The sequence below is a fragment of the Lates calcarifer genome, linkage group LG8 (assembly GCF_001640805.2).
Source record: "Lates calcarifer isolate ASB-BC8 linkage group LG8, TLL_Latcal_v3, whole genome shotgun sequence".
In the NCBI taxonomy this organism is placed as follows: domain Eukaryota; kingdom Metazoa; phylum Chordata; class Actinopteri; family Centropomidae; genus Lates; species Lates calcarifer.
In genome coordinates this window covers 10,123,694-10,142,562 of record NC_066840.1, presented here as the reverse complement: position 1 = coordinate 10,142,562, position 18,869 = coordinate 10,123,694, and the positions used below count along the sequence as shown (strand labels likewise).

The 18,869-nt window shown below is 42.6% G+C and overlaps 2 protein-coding genes across 3 annotated transcripts; one reads left to right on the top strand and one right to left on the bottom strand.

Annotated features, from left to right (window-relative positions):
- The first annotated feature begins 81 nt into the window (after positions 1 to 81).
- Positions 82 to 11,796, top strand: LOC108899158 (bromodomain and PHD finger-containing protein 3-like). The gene is given in 14 exon segments (XM_018699434.2): positions 82 to 2,357; positions 3,714 to 5,240; positions 5,480 to 5,636; positions 6,323 to 6,454; positions 6,879 to 7,007; positions 7,119 to 7,431; positions 7,520 to 7,858; positions 8,206 to 8,411; positions 8,413 to 8,737; positions 8,819 to 8,876; positions 9,151 to 9,239; positions 9,423 to 9,520; positions 9,628 to 9,782; positions 9,872 to 11,796. Coding segments are annotated over 13 exon segments (3,693 nt in total). The 5' UTR covers positions 82 to 2,357; positions 3,714 to 3,732; the 3' UTR covers positions 10,056 to 11,796.
- Positions 11,797 to 12,022: 226 nt separating this feature from the next.
- Positions 12,023 to 18,839, bottom strand: mon1bb (MON1 secretory trafficking family member Bb). Of its 2 annotated transcripts, none has more exons than XM_018699435.2 (6): positions 18,686 to 18,839; positions 17,986 to 18,081; positions 17,279 to 17,899; positions 16,057 to 16,849; positions 15,185 to 15,332; positions 12,023 to 14,290 (listed from the first exon to the last, which is right to left on the bottom strand). In XM_018699435.2, the coding sequence occupies exons 2-6, from the start codon at positions 18,062 to 18,064 to the stop codon at positions 14,063 to 14,065; spliced, it is 1,869 nt and encodes a 622-aa protein (XP_018554951.1). In that variant the 5' UTR covers positions 18,065 to 18,081; positions 18,686 to 18,839; the 3' UTR covers positions 12,023 to 14,062. The 2 variants fall into 2 exon arrangements, with proteins under 2 accessions (XP_018554951.1, XP_018554953.1); XM_018699437.2 differs by having other exon boundaries at positions 17,279 to 17,896.
- Between the last annotated feature and the right edge of the window lie 30 nt (positions 18,840 to 18,869).

Genomic DNA, 18,869 nt, shown 5'->3' with positions numbered 1-18,869 from the left:
AGACGTTAGAAGGGTTGGGGAGAAGCAGCGTGACGTAGGGAACATACAGCTTCCACTGTAGATTTATAGGTGGTGATTTACACAAAAAATGACTCTGAAGAATATGTTAATGATATATATGAGGAGAAAAAACGTGTGTGGCACATCATCTTGAGAGGAGAAACATTATTGTACTTAAAGAGTAGAATAAGTTTTCTATTGACATTACATGTGAACAAATCTGATTGTTTAAAGCTCCTGAAGCAGCTCTCATTCAATGTACATCACACTTACAGAAAGTTATTTTATACACAAAGTTTATTTGAAAAATAACTTCTGTAAGTAGATGTATTGAAGTAGGGTCTTTTACAGCAAAGCCGTGATCACATTCACACCTAGAAGCTGCCAAGTGCAGCCACAGTCTGACTCTCACCAAGCAGCACCACTGGAGCTGTTAGGTCAGGGTTAAGGTTTTTGCTCAAGGGCACCAGGCCTACTCTCTAATCTTTGACTGACTTGGGAAGAATAATCTAAATGTTTCAATACAGAGAGAAAGAAACATACAGAGTGAAGATATTCTTACAAAGGACTGAATATGAAATGAGTCATCTGTATGGGAGAGTGCTCACTGACCCTGGAAAGGTCTGAGGTTTAGCAAAGTGTTGAATGAGTAAGAAAACCTTCATTATGGTATGGGCACAGATAGGAGAAAAAAAAAAAAAAATCAAACCTACCGATGTGTTTAAAGATAACCAGGAGTGAAGGTTTGTTTCTTCAGTCGAGTTTCAAAATCAATATTTGGCACAGTCCTGTTTGATGGATTTATCTCTCTGAATAACTCTCACCCATTTGACTGCATATATATTTTACAGTGCAGTGTGGGGGCATGCGTCCAAATAAGCTTTTTTATCCTTTGTTTTTATTTGTTTTGTTTTACTTTAATTTATATTTTACTATTATACTATGATAGTTGTAGGTTAACAAACATGGCAGCTGTAATTTTAGAGCCATAGAGATTATATTTCATTAAAATGATTAAATGGTGTTATAAATTCAAGTCACAGTTAACATCTGTGCTCTGTTAACGGCTGAAATCTTGATATAGCTTGACATAAGATAATAATTTTGGTTCAGCAGGATACAGCTGACCTCATTAGTCTCTGTATGTTCACCAGGCGTTTTGTGGCTCCTGTGAAACTAGCGGCAGGAACTGAGTCAGCCTGACATCATCACATTAATCTATATTTTGCAGCTTAATCTGAATTGTGCAGACAATAAAATGAGTAGTAATATATAAATAAATTCAAAAGACTGCTGCCATGGGAAAATTATTGTATGTCAGCACTGGCACATGATCATCCTGCAATTTGAAGTAAGTGCATCCTCTCCTGCCAGTGGATGGAGTTAATTTAGCAAAAATCATTGTTGGCTTTGATAGGCCTCAAACCCACAACATTACTGTCAAATCTACAACCAACTGAATCATAAGCTCACATAATTAATTGCAGTTATTCTAATGGAAGAAATTCTGTCAACTCAGCTCACAAAAGTATAATTTGTTTGAAGGATTAATGTATTTATTCCACATTATCATGGTCTAAACATGGTCTAAATAATATATAGCTGCAGTCCCTGCAGCCTGAATTGAAGTACTGTAGATTTTGATATTGGGAAATAAAAACATTATAATGAAAATACGTAATCAAACAAGTAAGATATACTATGCAACCCATTACTTCAGTGTTTCTGTGGCTAAACAAATGCATATACAGGCATTAAAGTGACAAGATTCAGAATAACGTCACATGCTTCCCTGGGTAAAAACAGGTGTGTAACAGGTACAATATGAGGGCTGGGGAAATGAAAATGAAGCCTTAAGGCGCGGAATATGTGTGTCGTTGTTTTTCTCACCGCTTCTCTCTGTGATGAGCTCCAGACGTAGTTCGGTGAATTCGGTTTGCCGCCTTGACCAATCAGAGCTCGGTGCGCGTTGCGTGCGAGGTGAGGCGGCGACCTGCAATTGGCTGAGGTGGTTTTTTCCAAAGGGGCGTATTTTTCAAGCCATCTCGACTGAATATTTAGCCTCATCCAAGGTACATTAATTTGATATCTTCGCGATTTTGCTGTCCCCAAGTTTGTAACCAGCATCGTTTGAAAGGTTTAAAGCACAGCAATGAGACCGGGTCGAGTTTGTGTGTTTGACCGAAGTCACGGCGGAGAAGTGAAGTGCTGAAGATGACGCTGTCGCTCCTGAAATTACCGGCTAGCTAAGCTAACAGCTAGCATGTCCGCCTTGGTTGTAGTCTGTCACTAGCTGACATTTAGCTAGGTGCAGTTATTCTGTTTGGCACTCGCACTGCGGAGGACGATTTCACAAGGTAAACGACTCTGATATTTTCAGTATTTTCAGCGTTGCTGAGAAATTCTGCCGTTGTGTTACACGACTTCTGCGTGTCCTGTCCGACCGAGCAACGTTATCACATCAGCAAGAGACAATCTTTTTGCAGGGGTCTGGAGTACAAAGCAATGCCCGAAACGTTGCACACAGACAGTGTCGTGATCTAATGTATACATGCAATCAATTTATGCATTTAGGCACGGTGCACACGGTGCATCTGCTCTTTGGTTGCTTTTGGCATGTGTAATTGGGCTGCTAATCAACTTGCAATACAAATGTTGTCTCTGCTGTTGTGCGCCTAAAATGGCTGACAGATGTTAGATACTCGGGTTGGTATTTAGCGCTCTTCAACCGAACTACGCACAGCAACAAGGAAAAAAATAGAGGATGCTGCCATTTGATTGGTTCGAGAGAAATAAGGCAGTGTTACAGACTCCTGATTGGACCAATGGAGAGACAGCTGAGCTGAACTCATACGAGCAGTACAAGTTGCTGTAGTTGTGTTTGTGCAGCAGGAGTACTTGAGGTAACATGCTGTGTTTTTATTACAGCAGCACCACAGTTGACCCCTTTGTATCCAAATTAATAAATCTCACCAATATTGCAGGATACGATGGCAGCAGTACAGGAATATGATTAATCAGGATAAAAACAAATTCATAATGGGTGCACAGAGGAATATAAAACCAGTATTGAGGGCGGAATTTAACACAAATTTGTTAGCAGTTTATTAATTATTCACGATTAAAGGCAACTTTTTTTTATAATGACTTGTTTATAACATTTTAATCACTGGTTTTAAGCTTGTTTCCTTAAACTCAGTAGCATTTTTATGAAGGAAGTATACACTGCAAGGAGGTAAAATCAAAGTAATGAACAACACTGATAGAAGAGGGAGGTTTGTCCACACACTCAAACAAACACACAGTCCTACAATGGTGCATCTGGGACAGACAGACATAACACATATTAATTTATATAAACGGTAAATGTAAACAGTGATATTCTTTATATTTTTGTGGCATTACATAGGTTTACAGTTGAAACAACACAATAGTGCCACTGACACTGACAATTATTCTAAATTTAAAATTAAACATTTGCTGTGGGTGGCACCAGTGATGTGATAGCTGTTATCAGAATAGTTATTTTCCAGTAAAATCAGATTCAGATCCCAGATATTATTGACTCAAGACCATGATTACACGGTAGGAAGTACAAACAAACAAATACAACCACCCAACAGGACTGACGTTCAACACAGATCAATGTAGAGACTAGTGTTGAGACCGTAACTTAAATCACTGCAATTAATTTTTTTCCTCTCATCTGTTAGGGAGCAGGTGTAAACTCCCATGCGGAAAGTGAGGAGTCGGGAATGTGAGACAGCTGTTCGCAGACTCAACATGGGTAGGGGTCGAGGTAGAGGGAGAGGAAGGGGCAGGGGGGCGTCTGGACAGTTGCGGCCCCCCTCGCCCTACAGACTGCAGCTCTCTCCATCCAGGGAGACTTTGACGTACGCTCAGGCACAGAAAATAGTGGAAGTGGACCTAGACGGGAGGCTCCATCGGATCAACATCACGGATCCTCTGCCGGTTATAACCGAGGACGAGATGATGGCCCAGGACATTGCCGAGTGCAACAGCAACAAGGAGAACAGCGAGCAAACGCAGAGTAAAAGCAAATCGTGGAGGAAACCCGCAAACAGTAAAAGCAGGAGGAGTGGTAAAAATGCATCTCACCAGAACCAGCGGTCCGGCTCCCAGCAGCACACAGGAGCTACGAATTCCTTTCAGCACCCATCCCACCAAAGCCCCCTGCCTGAGCCCAACTTCCGTCTGCTGAGGTCAGTCAGCCCTTCAGAGGCACCTCCTCTCCCGGCAGCGTACTACCGTTACATAGAAAAGTCAGGGGAGGAGCAGGACAGTGTGGCTGAGTACGACATGGACGAGGAGGACCTGGCCTGGCTGGAGATGGTGAACCAAAAGAGGGTGTCCGACGGTCATGCCTCTGTTTCTCCAGACACTTTTGAGCTGCTGATCGATCGTCTGGAGAGGGAGTCCATCCTGGAGTCCCGTAGCCAGGCTCTGTCCCAGAGCGCAGTCGATGAGGACGCCTTCTGCTGCGTCTGCCTGGATGATGAATGCCTCAACAGCAACGTCATCCTGTTCTGTGACATCTGCAACCTGGCTGTCCACCAGGAGTGTTACGGCGTGCCCTACGTACCCGAGGGCCAGTGGCTGTGCCGCTGCTGCCTGCAGTCTCCCTCCCGTCCCGTAGACTGCGTGCTCTGTCCCAACCGAGGAGGTGCCTTCAAACAGACAAGTGATGGACGCTGGGCCCACGTTGTCTGTGCCATATGGATCCCGGAGGTGTGCTTTGCCAACACAGTGTTTTTGGAGCCAGTTGAGGGGGTCAAGAACATCCCTCCTGCTCGCTGGAAGCTCACCTGCTACCTGTGCAAGCAGAAAGGCAGGGGAGCGTCCATTCAGTGCCACAAAGCCAACTGTTACAGGGCCTTTCACGTCACCTGCGCCCAGAAGGCCGGCCTCTTCATGAAGATAGACCCGGTCCGCGAGACGGGCGTCAACGGTACCACCTTCTCTGTGAAGAAGACTGCTTTCTGTGAGCATCACTCTCCTGTGGGGTTTCGGCGGGACGGGTCAGGAGACGAGTCGGTCGAAGGGAGACTGGTGGGCGGCAGAGGGAACCGGGGTCAGAGGTCATATACTCAAAGCACCCCCTCACCACCGAACAAGAAGACTACCAAAGGCCAGAAAAAGAAGAACACGAAAGGGTCTGGTGGTTCGACACGTCGCTCAAATGTGCCTGTGCTGCTTGTGCCTCAGATCCCCTCTCACAGGTGTGACGTTTGCATATTGAGAGAATTTACATAACCCAGCATGTGTAGTTTATTTTACTAGTGTCTGTTACCTTAAGAGGTTATTAATATTCTTCCAGGGAACCATAAGAAAAATTTTTCCTGTCTTGGTTTGTGCTACAGTGCAGTTATTGATATTATAAATCACCCTATCTGAAGTTACTATGAGCACCAGTGTGCCCACACAGGTTTTAATGTATGGCTACACATGTTCTCCACAGGCTGAACAAGATCTGCACAGGAGTCGAAGTCCAGAGAAAGAATCAGTTCATGCAGAGACTTCATAACTACTGGTTACTCAAACGACAGTCACGAAATGGGATGCCTTTAATACGCCGACTTCATTCCCATCTACAGGCCCACAGGACTGCAGAGCAGGTGGGGACAGAGATTATGGTCAGTATGTATGTAAAAATCTAAATAAAATAACTCCACTGCAGTTATACTGTACATTTGATTTGTCATAGTTTTGTGATCGTGTGATATTTCACAGGAAACTGTTGAGAATTTCTGAAAATGAAATCCATCAGCACTTGCGTTTTCACACATGTGACAAGAGTGTGCAAGCTAAGCACATGTGGTTTTGCCATCCTTGACGCATGTGACACTGTCCATAACTCCAACTTGTTTAAAACTGGTACCCAGAATTAATTTACATAATGCACTTGTCTGCCTACATGTGAGAAAACCAGCACATTTACATTTACAGATAGAGTGTAAGGATTTCAGAGAACCGGTAAAGTCTGTTCAGAACGGCCAGTCATGACACTCACTCCATGTTTGTATTCTCACACACTGAAATCAAGCATAAGCCCAGAAATCACACTTTGCAGTGGCTGATTCAGAAAGATGGCAAGCCTCCACACAAGACTTCACTGTTCTGTCGTCTTCGCTTTAGACCTCTCGCTGTTGCAGAAGGCGACAGCATGTAAAAAGTTGTGGTGATGTTGGTTTTGATCTGTTGCCCATTCACTTATATTGCCAGAGGATGGCTCAAGCTTATTATAATAGATTTCAACGCTGAATCAAAAATCCGATCTCTTTCTGCTTGTTCCTGTGTCCAGAAGGAGCCCGACGAGAAGCTGTGTGCTGCAAGAGAGGAGCTTCGATACTGGCAGAAGTTGAGGCAAGACCTTGAAAGAGCCAGACTTTTGGTGGAGCTGATCCGCAAGAGAGAGAGGCTAAAGAGAGAACAGGTGCGTGACAGAGGAAGTGTGAGGTGTGAGATGAACTATAATTATTTAGGGTAGTTTCACAACGCTACCATCAGCATTGCCATTCACAAACATCTATGTTAGAGGTGCAACAATGAGTCAGTTAATCATTCAGATTTTGTTTGTTAAGTATCTGAATATCTGACAGAACGAGCATTTTAAATGTGTTACATTAGACTATGAGTAATTGTGATGCTTATATTTTACTGTTTCCTGACATTTTCTAGTCCAAATGATGAATCATCTTACTGAGAAAATACTAGGCAGATGAATTGGTGATGTAAATAATTGTTAGTGGCAGCTGTAACCTCTTTTCTCTTCAGCATTCATCATTCATTTGAACCTTTTCACAGCGACCTTGTATTTCCTCTGCTCTCCCCTGTGTGTTTACATCATCTCTCTCCAGATGAAAATTCATCAGGCTGCTCTGGAGTTGAAGTTGACCCCAGCATTGGTGCTGCTCCGATCCACCTTGGACCAACTGCAGGAGAAGGACACGGCCAAAATCTTCTCTCAGCCCGTCAATCTTTCAGAGGTTGGTGCAGTTTGAGAGCGAGCTGCTCAAATAGACACTTTTTTTTAGCTGCATGTTTACTTTTGCTTTGTTATGACTCAGCTAATATTCTGATTTTAATGATTCACTGAGGTCCCAGATTACTTGGAGTTTATTTCCCAGCCCATGGACTTCTCCACCATGCGTACCAAACTGGAGGGACACGCCTACTGCTCCATCGCCGACCTAGAGAGGGACTTTGACCTCATGATTTCCAACTGCCTCAAGTACAACTCCAAGGACACCATGTTTCACAAGGCGGCTTTACAGCTGCGGGAGGTGGGTGGAGCCATCCTCCGCCACGCCCACAGGCAGTCTCAGAGCATCGGCCTGGACCCCAACACCGGCATGCATCTGCCAGAGGCTCCAAACAAGCATGGCTTCTACCACTGTACATGGGACGACGGTGAGTTGAGAGCGGGAGCTAGCTACTGTATTTCTTCATGAACCTAACCCATGTGTCTCACCTGTTCTCGTGCCTTTCTTCTCCTCAGTCGACTCTCTGCTGGACCCAGAGAACAGACTGCACTTAACCACAGAGGAGCAGCTAAAGGCCTTACTGGATAAACTGGACATGGTTACATCCATGCGAACCAGCGGTGGCCGAACCAAACGCATTAGGCTGCTGCGCCGCGAGATCAACACTCTCAGACAGAAGATGAACCAGCAGCAGCAAAACACTCAGTCTGTGAATGGTAATGACAAAGAGGATGAAGGAAAAGAAGAAGAGGAAGAGGACGAGGAGGAAGAAGAGGAGGAGAAGGAAAAGAAAACGGAGACAAAAAATATTGTGGATAATGGACCTTTGACTACAGTGTCCAACTCTGGGACAGGTAAAGTTTTACTCTGTTATTACTTTTCTTAAATTAAATTTGGCTTCATGCTATTACTAATACAATTTAACCAAAGTGCAGTTTGTAAATTATTTATGATTATGGCTGCAGCTAGCAATTATCTTTCATTATTAATTAGGTTTATGATTAATGGATTCATCATTTTGTCTGTAACGTCTGAAATAATGAAGTCTACCCATTTTAATTTCCAACAAGCCAAAACCCAAAGATATTCAATTTACAGAGGTGTAACACAGAGAAAAGCAGCAAATCATCACTTTGGAGAATGATTCAAGATTAATCCACTAATAATTTATGATCCTGAAATAAATTTCTCTTCACTCCAGATGACTCTCCACCTGTGCTGGAACTGACTTGCCCAGTGTCATCACCGCTGCCGGGAGATGCTCCTCTCGAGCCTCCTGTCCTGGGTATCGCAACTGGGGGGCGAAGGTCACCCGGGCGCTCCTACAAGCGTCAGAGATCATCCCGCAGTGGGAGCAAAAGCCAAGGTGAAGATGAGGCTGAAGTCGGTGAAACTCCGTCCTCACAACCAGGAGGCTGTTCACGAGGTTACACCGCTGGGAACGCCCCCAGCTCTGCCTTTGGCCGGAGTCGGTCGCCGGACGTCAGTTCTGTTTAAGAAAGCTAAAAACGGAGCACGGATGGCAAAGAACAAGTCCCCGCCACAACAGAATGGAAAAACCAATGGGTTGGAGAGCACCCCTGCTAGTCCAAATTCACCAGGTGTGACCAACATCACCACCTTACCTCCCACTCCAAACGCCTCCCCCGCACCTCCCTCTCCTTCTGCGCACCACCTGAGGTCCAGAGGCCTCAGCTCAGAAAGTGAAGCAGACAAACCACCCACAGAAGCAGGTAGGGACTAAATAGATTGTTTAAAACCTGAGAGAGGTCAAGTCCACATCAGTCATGATTTCATTTGTGTTTTTTTCTTAGGCCTGACAAATGGAAAGCACACCACTGCAGACCATGATGACGAAGACCAAAAATTAAAGTGAGCATGGTTCCTTAAAGCCGCTACAGTCAGTATTTTTATATTAGCGATGAATCACTAATGCAGAGAATTATCACCCAACTGCAGCTCTGCTCAGCATCACAGCATGTTTCAGCTTATTGTTTTGGTTTTCTTGCCCGCAGCTGTACTGTTTTGGGTCACTGTCACCTCTCTCATAGTTTTTGGCCACAGCAGGCAGTTGTTTTTTTCAAATCATTATTGCAGGTTAAAAATCATCCTCCTCTTTTGCTTTTCTCTCTCCTCTCTCTTACAGCTGTAGCGTCTCCCCACCCAAACGTAGTCGGGGTAAACCTGCACTGGCCAAAGTCCCTAGCAATGAGAATGGAGACATCTCTGGGTCTGGTCTGTATCACAAGAGGGCAATCAAATTACACTGAAATGCCTCTATATTTGTGTGTTTATAGGATGCTTAATTATACACACACACACAAAAAAAACAAAAGTTTACAATATTCATGACCAGTACAGTTCAGGAGCTGTCATGAATACAAATTAATTAAATATATTGGAATATCCTGTTCACAGGAAAGTCTACACTTCTGTCCTTAGATAGCGAGACAGAGCTTGCACCACTGGACCTAGTCTGGGCCAAATGCAGAGGATATCCGTCATACCCAGCAATGGTGAGAATGGATTTAATCTTTTAGTTTATGGTTTGTATACCAAGCTCTTCTGAGGTCTCAACTCTCAGAGCTGATATAAGCGCAACTGACAGAATTTATTGCTACAGATTGTTGACCCAGACATGCCCCAGGAAGGGCTTCTTCACAACGGCATCCCCATTCCTGTGCCTCCTGTGGAGGTGCTTAAACTGGGCGAGTGGAGACAAACAGACGAAGGCAAAAAGCTCTTCTTAGTTCTCTTCTTTGACACCAAGAGAACTTGGTAAGATTCAGACACGCAGGATAAAGTTCACGCTCACATGTCACAACAGTTGGTAGTAGACTTGCTCACCTGTCCATCTTGGTTTTCAGGCAATGGCTCCCTCGTAACAAACTACTGCCGCTGGGGATGGATGACACTGTAGACAAACTGCGCTTAATGGAAGGCAAGAAACCCAGCGTTCGCAAGTCTGTACACACTGCGTATGACCGGGCCATAGTACATTTAAACCATGTGAGAGGAAATCTTAACTTCACTCCCTCCAATTTTATATAAATTTTAGTTGAAACATTTTCTCATCTTAAACAGGCTGCCTGGTTATGTGTATAGAAGCTTCATCAATGCTCTTAAAACGGTGGAAAAGTAAATGAGATTACCAATATTTGATGATATTTGAAGGATTTCTACGTAAAACTAATGCTCTGGTTTTTAAAAATGGAGGCAAAAAGTGCTTGAACACATTTTTCTAGATGACTTTGTTCATTTATTCACATACTTTTTTTTTTTTTAAAAAAAGGTTTTACACAACCACTGTTGCTATGTGTTCATATAAAGATTTTATTTTAGGCCAAAGTGAGTCAAGACTTAAGTGAGACAAGTGTAAATATTTAATCATCAAAGGGATTGTCTTGATTCAAAACATATTTAGATTGTATTTGCCATAGAAATGTCACTGTGTTTTATGAAGTGTGAAAGTCCCACTTAATGTTCACGTCATATCTGGACTTTGGCTTCTACGGCTATGGATGAAAATTAAGATTTTGCTGTCAAAAATGTCCTTAACGATTCTCCAAATAGATGCAAAAGGCACCAAACTAAAAAACAAAGACCACTGTGTAGCTTATGCTGCTTAAACCTGCAGAAGCGGCGTACTCTGCTGCTCCAGACATACGTCATTCAAAAGTGATCCTGCTGTCCTTGCAAATTACAGTTTTTTCTTCTTAAACTTAAAAAAACGGTCACCTATATTTCTAACTTTCCTCCAATTGGATCACACAGTATCAAGCCTTTTACTTAGTATTGAAGCAGAGTATTATTCAAAAACAATATGACAAAATTGCTAAAGCTGGCTCTGACACTGAATTTAAACCTAAACCTGCTTTGGATGTGTACACATTTTATTCAGCAGCTCTGAGAAGTGCTCTGTAGATTCAATAGAGAGCAAGAGCAAATCGAATGATTAGAAATACAGATAACTTTTGGTCAAATGGCTGCAAACACTCTTGAACTTTTAGTCCAGCTCTGACGTGTTGTGGGTGGGACTTGAGAGGTTTTTACTTATTTTTCCATATTGTGAAACTGTATTATGATAGAATGTTTGAGTACCCGGTGCAGCTACAATGTGACGCCACTACAGAGGTGAAGCTGATTATTTTGTGGTTATTATGTCTACTGCAATCACTCACTGAAGTACTTGCAATTGTTTGCAAATCCGGCTGAAATGACTTGAAAAGCACAATCGGTCTGTTGAGAGAAAAAAAAACTTGTAGGGGATTGGTGACTTCTGGAGCCATATGTGTGGCAAAAACTTTGTGTGTGTGTGTGTGTGTGTGTGTACAGTATATACATATATGTATACAACCTCAGTGTAGTACAGGTGCATGTGTATAGTTTTGTAAATATGTAAATGTATGTTTATATTGGCTTACATGAAGTAATTTAAGGAATGCAAAAATCAAATTTAGATTTTAATTTATAATTTGTGGCAGTCGAGAGTGTTATTTAAAAAAAAAAGTAAAATATTGAAAAGATTTATGTATGATGCTACGTAGCTCTTTGTAATAGTGATGGTATTCACCAACATGTCAGAACATATTCTCTAGAAGTGAGGTGGCACAAGACCTGAGCTCTGTGGGCAACAGTGACTGCACTTGCCTACAAGAGTTTCTTTTTTTTGTTTTGTTTTACTTGGTGGCACGGGAGATTTTTGATCTTGTCATTTGAATTGTACTGCAAGATCTGTAAATCTGCCTGAGACAATATTTTCTCATACAGGAATAAATGCTGTTTGAAACAACTACTCGTGTAGGTCCGTCACTTTCAAGCATCTGTTTGATCAGTTTATCAGACCGTAGCATCTTGGTTTCCCTCCAGTCAATGCATCATTTGAAGATAAATCAAAGTCTAAGATTTTACAACGAGAAGGTAAAGTTGATTTACATTTCTAAACTGAATACATCAGCGCTGTTTGACTGACTGACGCTTTTTAAAAGGCTCCAAATGTGGCTGAGAAATTAACCCTCTTAACTTTATAAGACATTTATTAGACAATAAGTCCAACCTTCACAGCTTCCCATGTTTTCCCATCATACATTGTGTGCTGGTCAGTTGTTCGAGTGTTACAGTGATCGTATTAAACTCGTCAGGAAGGAAATATCTGATGACCATATTTGTATTTTTTTTGTCATCAGCCAACAACAGCTACTTGTACTATCTCACATTAACTGGTCTGATGAAAAAAACAAACAAGCAAACACATAAAGGCTTAAACAAGACTGTTGGTTCTTGTAAGCAGCCTTGGTTTGTTGTGAGTCACACAGCAATACAGGAAATACCCAGTATTATACTAATACTCAGTATTTACCATTAACCTGGTACAATATTTGCCATGTGTTCACGATGTGTTTGTCACAGGTCACAGCTCGTACTCTAAACATGTTTATCTTGAAGCTCGTCCCAGTTTACTTCTGGTGTTGACACTTTATCTGCTGTTTAAAGGGAAGTTTTTGGTGATAAAGTTTTGAGTAACATTGCCCAAACATTTGTTTTTATTTCCGTGAAGCTAGATTGTTTAACTTAAGAAAGTCCAGACTGACAGATCCAACCCCTGAGAGTAGACTCAACAAATGACGCTGATGGATGACATGTCATTAAGAGTCTCAATTAGATGTTGGCAACGTTTTATTTTACGTTTTAATTTCCTATGGTGTTTCCTGGAAAAAACTACGTAATAGTACTGATTGCAGGGGGAATGTCTATTAGGTTACACAAGCAATTAATTGGAAATCTACCAACGGTCTCTATTTATGTTATTATCAGCACAAAAAACATTGTTCTTTCCAGGAAAACATAGGACATTATTACGTAAATTACAAACCTGCAAAACCAAGCATTACTTAATATTTTCCACTCGATAATAAATGAAGCTTGTTCACTACATCTCTACTTCATCAGGACAAGTGTACATTTGTGCAACCTGGGATTTATTTAATAATACTATAGACATACTCTTAAGACTTGAATTGACAGGAAAATCCTCAGTGGACACAGGGATGAGGCCATTTTTACAAAACTTATTATCCAAAAAGGAAAGTACCTGAACTCACTACACCAGGTGTCAGCTGATAATCGTACTACAAGTATCTGCAGAAAAATACTGCGTGAGCTCGGAGGCATCTTCTTAACTTAACAGATGGGTCTCCAGATTGACAAGGTTTGACTCCTATCAGTGACAACATTAACAATGAAACTGGCGGTCATGTAAAAGTGATCGGGTGTAACAGGCTGGGGATTCTACTTGTTTTCAGCACGAAATGTTACATGAAGGAAACCTGATCACTTTAATTTGAGTGGAAACATTAGTGGGATATAAAACAACACCATGTTTTCAAATTCTGTTACAGGCAGCACTTCATGGAGGACATTTTGTCTGTCCATGCCCCATTATAACGCATGGAGGCCCGGCCCTGCTCTGGCAGTTCCTGTCGTTTTTCCGGTTTATGCTGAGCCCAGAAACAAACTCCTGCAAATCCTGTTTTGTAACATCGGGATGCTTTTGTGTTATGAAAAAAAAAAAATCTGTATGTGATAACTAGTCTGAGGAAGGTAGTTTAAGGTCATTTTTCTCCTCATCTTAACTTACACAAGAGACAATGACCTGTTATAGCGTACGAATGAACTGTCGTCTGTGTGATACATTCACTGTCCGTGAGGAAAATTTCTCTCTTGTTGCAGTAATAAAACAATATAAAAACATTTAAATATCATTGCAATTATATTCTACCACAGTTCAATTTAAAACGTACTAATGCAGTTTTGCCCTGACTGTTTCTGATCGAAAGCAGTGATGCAATGACATGCTTTCTTGTTAAGGTAAGGAAATAATACTAGTTTCAAAGAGATCATTCCTTTTTAAATAGTGTAAAACGTAGTGTTTGATTCCAGTAGTCAATGTCTGTCAAGTCCAACAGGTGTCAAAACAGGGTTCAAAAATATCTTGGAACCAGTGTACAAACTATTGTTGGATGAGGCAGAGCCGCCACTATTGTAGCACTAAGAGAGTCCTATAGAAGAGATAAGAAGCCGTTATCTGTGGAGTCTTGCTGGTCAGATTTGCCACCTCGAGAGCTCTTACTGGGGTTTGGGGTGGTTGAATACTTTGGGGGGTATCTGATGAAGAGACGGTCCTCCTCCTTTTTGATCCACCTTAGGAGCTTAGTGATAGCTGTGATAGCACAGGCCTTTGTCACCAGAGGGCTGAAGCAGGTGTACAGCTCAAATTTACTTGTGACCTGCAGTGGGGAGGGAAATGGACTGTTTAGGTGAGGACATCAGAGTTGAAAGAGAAGCTGCAACTGGGTTACGGTTTGCCATCTGGTAAGCCGTTTTCTTAAGCGTCATGTAAATGAGAAACCCAACTTAGGGAAGGGGATTGGAGAAACCTGATTTCCCCAGCTGGATTCTCCTGGAGAACACTGATTTCTGGGCTAGGTATTTATATAACTGGGTTTCTAATTGGCTTCTAACAAGTGCGCATGTGGAGAATGAAGAATTCAGATAGGGACATTAAAGACAGCAAAGAAATGTGATTACATTCTTGTGTTCAAAATAGACACAAAGTAGACTCTATAAATCTAAACAGCTCCACCACTGAATAATCAATTCATCGTTTTTGTCATTATTGTGTTCAAAAATGCCAAAAACGTAGTGGTTCCAGCTTCTCAAATGTCAAGATTTGATGCTTTTTGTTTTGGACTGTTTGGAGAGAAAACATGACATCTTAAAGACACAAGCTTGGGCATGGGAAAATTTTAACTGAAAAAATAATCCATCATTAGTTTGGAGCCCTAGAGCTCTGTGAGGCTGTGCTTTCACTGTGCCATCAGTCCTCCAACTGTAACTCTTACACACAGGAAAAAGGAAATCAGGATGCTAATTGCATCACTAATACAGTTAAAACAAGTATGCAATGCTTCCAAAATAAGATGAGGGTAGGGGAGGAATCTGTTACTGACCTGGTGCATGTACATACAAGTTACCAAATATGGTTTAGGGTTAAGGTCTACTTTCTGTGCCCTTAAACTCTATTCAAACACACCCATGTTAAGGATAATGCAGTACACACAAAGACAGTGTTCAGGAGAAGTACATAATAACAGTATGTATGTATCTCTACAGCTACATACCCAGGCTAACAGAGTTTCTCTCTCAGCGACGTGGTAGATGAGTTTGAGGGGCCGTGAGGTGCTGTGGATGCGGCTGTGCATATAACGATAGAGGTCCAGCAGTCTCATTTTCTCCTCCTCGCTGCTGTACGGCGCCTCCATCTCTGGGCTGCATGCAGCAACAAAAATCATAGCGCAAAGGTTACAAACAGAAAAGTCACCCAAAGTGAACACAGGGACTACAGTGATAAAGCAATGAAACTGTTCATTTTTGATACTGATGGGAGACTTTCTGCTCTTTGTAACGTGGTTCTGAACAGTATAAGAAAATAAAACTGTTATTACTATCTGAAGTGCAGTGCTATGATCATTTGCATAATTTCACTTTCGTTTTCAAGGTTTTGATTTGATGCTGGCTCATGTAATAAGACACCTAATTCTTTCGGTTCAGCTCATTAGGAGATAAGCGAAGTGACATGGCAGGATTAGTGGAATACAATTAGAATTTCTTACAGTTTTTATTTCTCTGTGCCTTCGTATCTGGTAGCTGCATTTAAGAAACCCTCTTATTCTGAAGTGCTCCACATAAAACAGGACACTTTAATTTATAAACACCAACCACACTAAGCTGTATTTCTCTTTCCTTGGAGTTAATGAGCTTTCATGTTGTCTCTCATACAGAGTACTTATGCACTGAGACAAGGTTATGTCACAAACACGTCTATAAAATAAAAAGAGATATTATGAAAGACAACTATAACTGTCTAACATGAAGTGCAATTTGAAATAAATGACTTTTTTTTTTTTCACTTTTAAACATAAAGCCCCCTTGAAGGCTCAGAGCACGCCCCTGTATTTGCATAGACAATGACAAATAACATACACACACACACCTGGTGAACTGAGAGAGCTGGCGGTAGTTGTCTGGCACATCAAAGGGCTTGTACATGAAGTGTCTGAGGTCTGAGACGCCCACCTGGCTCACGCTGTACGACTGAGCTTTAGCAATGAGGCTCAGGGAGTTCTGAGCCACCATGGCCTCCTCTATCTTCCTCTTGCACTCAGCCACAGCGTAGAAAGCCTCCTTGTCTGTCGAGAGCAGCAGCAAACAAACAGTGCATTCTGGAGGGTCCAGGTAGGAAATGTATGCATAAAAGTAACAGTCAGGATTAAAGAGAGGGAGGCAGATGGGAGTCCAGATCTCTCCCGCCTGAAAGGCAGAAGAGGCTCCGATGAGGTTGAGCAGGAGGTGGACGTCGGCGGGCTCCAGCCTGGTGTCCTCGATGACCGTCTTCTCTTGGACGATGGTGAGCAGCTGGTTCTTGGCAATGAGGATGGAGAAAACCAGATTGGGCGTGATAGCTTTCTGCAGGATCTGGCTGAGAGAGTCCCTGAGAGAGGATGCTAGGGGCAAGCAGTGTATTGCTGCGAGCAGGAAGCTGGGGTCCGAATCCACCAGGTTGAGGAGGCCGTCCAGGATCTTCTCTGAGCCCGCCAGGAGTCTCCGCAGGTCGTAGTTTTTCTTGTGTTCGAAGATGCGGGATATGCTGGCCTGGGTGAGCATGCTGATGATCTGATAGTACACGTAGAGGAGCTCTCCACGCAGCTGCTGCTCAGACTGACGACTGCTGGAGACGCACACCAGCACAAGGGGCCCTTTCTGTAAAAACACCACGGTGTGTTGCTCTGAAGGAAGAGAGAAAGGGTATCAGCAAAAATACTGGTGAATGTCAACAAATAGCAGTCTCCATGCTCGACATCTCTATGCTGAAAAATATATATCAGACTTGAAAATTAATGGAAATGTTAACAGGCATTTCCAAAACAGCATTGTAACAATACTGTGAGTGCATGAATTTGTCTTTGCTCATTGTGTTTCAGACACTGTCTTAACTGCAGCACTTTTTGTCAGTTGCCAATAATTAACTTGCCCTCTGTAGCAAAGGAGAGATACTGCTGTAATGTTTTCTGACCACCTCTTCCCACAGTCCTCTGTGAAATTTCTTCACTTGCTCCCATACAATAGAAAATGTTTGATCACCTGTGATATATCCAGGGGCAATTCACAGTAATATTACAAAAGGGGAGAAAAAAAAATCACACTAATGCTCTCACCTGAATAGACTGAGCGGATGATATTATCTCCGCTTTGGACAAAGGACACCAGCGCCATCATGACTCCCATAGTGGATGAAAGAGCCTCTTCACTGCCATATCTGGAATAGATGGGTTTGCCTGCTTCGCTTAGCACAAAAACATGCTTCCTGTGCTGCCGCCAGCTGTCAGCTGTCACATCCTCATCGCGATGAGACATAAATGCGGGAGATTCCTGGGTGCCTGCCTCCAACAAGGGAGATGACCTTCCCTTCACACCGATACCCTGCTCCTCCAGCTTGGCCTTGGCCAGCATCGTGACGACAAACTCCCCAGAATCACTCTGGTCATTGTCTACAGCAGCAGCGTCCTCAGTTACTCTGTCAGCAGCATCCTCAGCTCCTCTGTCAGTTGTCTCTGCAGATTCATTGCTCTGACACTCAGAGTTCTCTGCCTCCTCAGTCTCTAGCTTTTTCACCTGGTTAGAAGGGGGCTCTGCGTCCAGACTCTGCTCCTGTGCCGTGACATCCGACAGGTGCAAGTCTGCAGGCTCCTCTTTGTCAGTGGTGCTGTTGTTTCTCTCCACCGGATCAGGAAACATGTGATTCCCCAAAAGGGAGAGAGAAGTCGCCAAGGTGTCTGCTAAGATGAAAATAAAATTATATCATGGAATGAAAGATGAAAATGAAGTCATGTGTGCTAAAAAAAAATGGATATAATTTATTCACCAGGTGGTTTTCTCTCCGAGGGTGGATCACAGATCTTCACTCCCTGGGCTTCTCCTTCTTGATGATTGTCTCTCTCCATGATACCATCCCAGTCACCTGATATTAAATAAAAAACACACTATAACCAAACAATTCCAAACAAACAGCTTTATAACCAACATCTCAGTGGTTTGTAGCTGAATCTTGGGACAGCATGCATCTCAAGTCTCTTATGAATAGGAGCACTCATAATGGACCAGTGGCAGGGTCACATGATGACAAGGGAAAACTGGTTATGGAGGAGAATTACAACTCCAAGATGCCGAACAGGCTGATTACAACTTCCAGCAGCGTGGCTAATGCTATACTACAGATAAACGACAGTCGGTTGTACGGAGGAGACGAAAGTAACTGTTCCAGCGCTAGGAAGCTAAGGTTTGTTTAATAATAGCTTAAATTACTTGTGAAGCTAATGCTAGCTTGTATGCTAATTTGCACGCCGTCGAGAAAGCTTATTTTTGCATCATGAAAGATGTTTTCACTGCGAATTCCGACACAGCTCAGTAAATGTTGGCTGCAGTTGCACGGCTAACACTGCCCAGCTAGCAAGCGACACACACACACACAGAGATCAATTTCATGGCCTCGGCTTAACAGTGAGCAATACAAGCAATCGTGGTGAACTAAAATTAGACAGATAGAGACAATTGGTAAAACTTACGATTTCTGTGCCGTCGAAACGTTGGGTTTGGATACCTAATTTGCTACATTAACTTTCATCGGCAGCCCGGTTGCACACAAGCTGTCAAGAATGAGAAGCAGAAAACAAATTTTCCTCTTACCACAGCAGACATCCGGAATCTCTCATGACAAGCTCAGCCGACCAATCAGAGTGCTCGGTGGCG

What these genes read in the sequence shown, in the direction of transcription:
- mon1bb (XM_018699435.2), bottom strand. Translation starts at nt 18,064, where the DNA reads ATGGAGAGAGACAATCATCAAGAAGGAGAAGCCCAGGGAGTGAAGATC. An exon ending in CAGCTCTCTCAGTTCACCAG is followed by an intron (nt 15,333 to 16,056) that starts GTGTGTGTGTGT and finishes TGCTGCATGCAG; the next exon opens with CCCAGAGATGGAGGCGCCGT. An exon ending in GAGAAACTCTGTTAGCCTGG is followed by an intron (nt 14,291 to 15,184) that starts GTATGTAGCTGT and finishes TCCCCACTGCAG; the next exon opens with GTCACAAGTAAATTTGAGCT.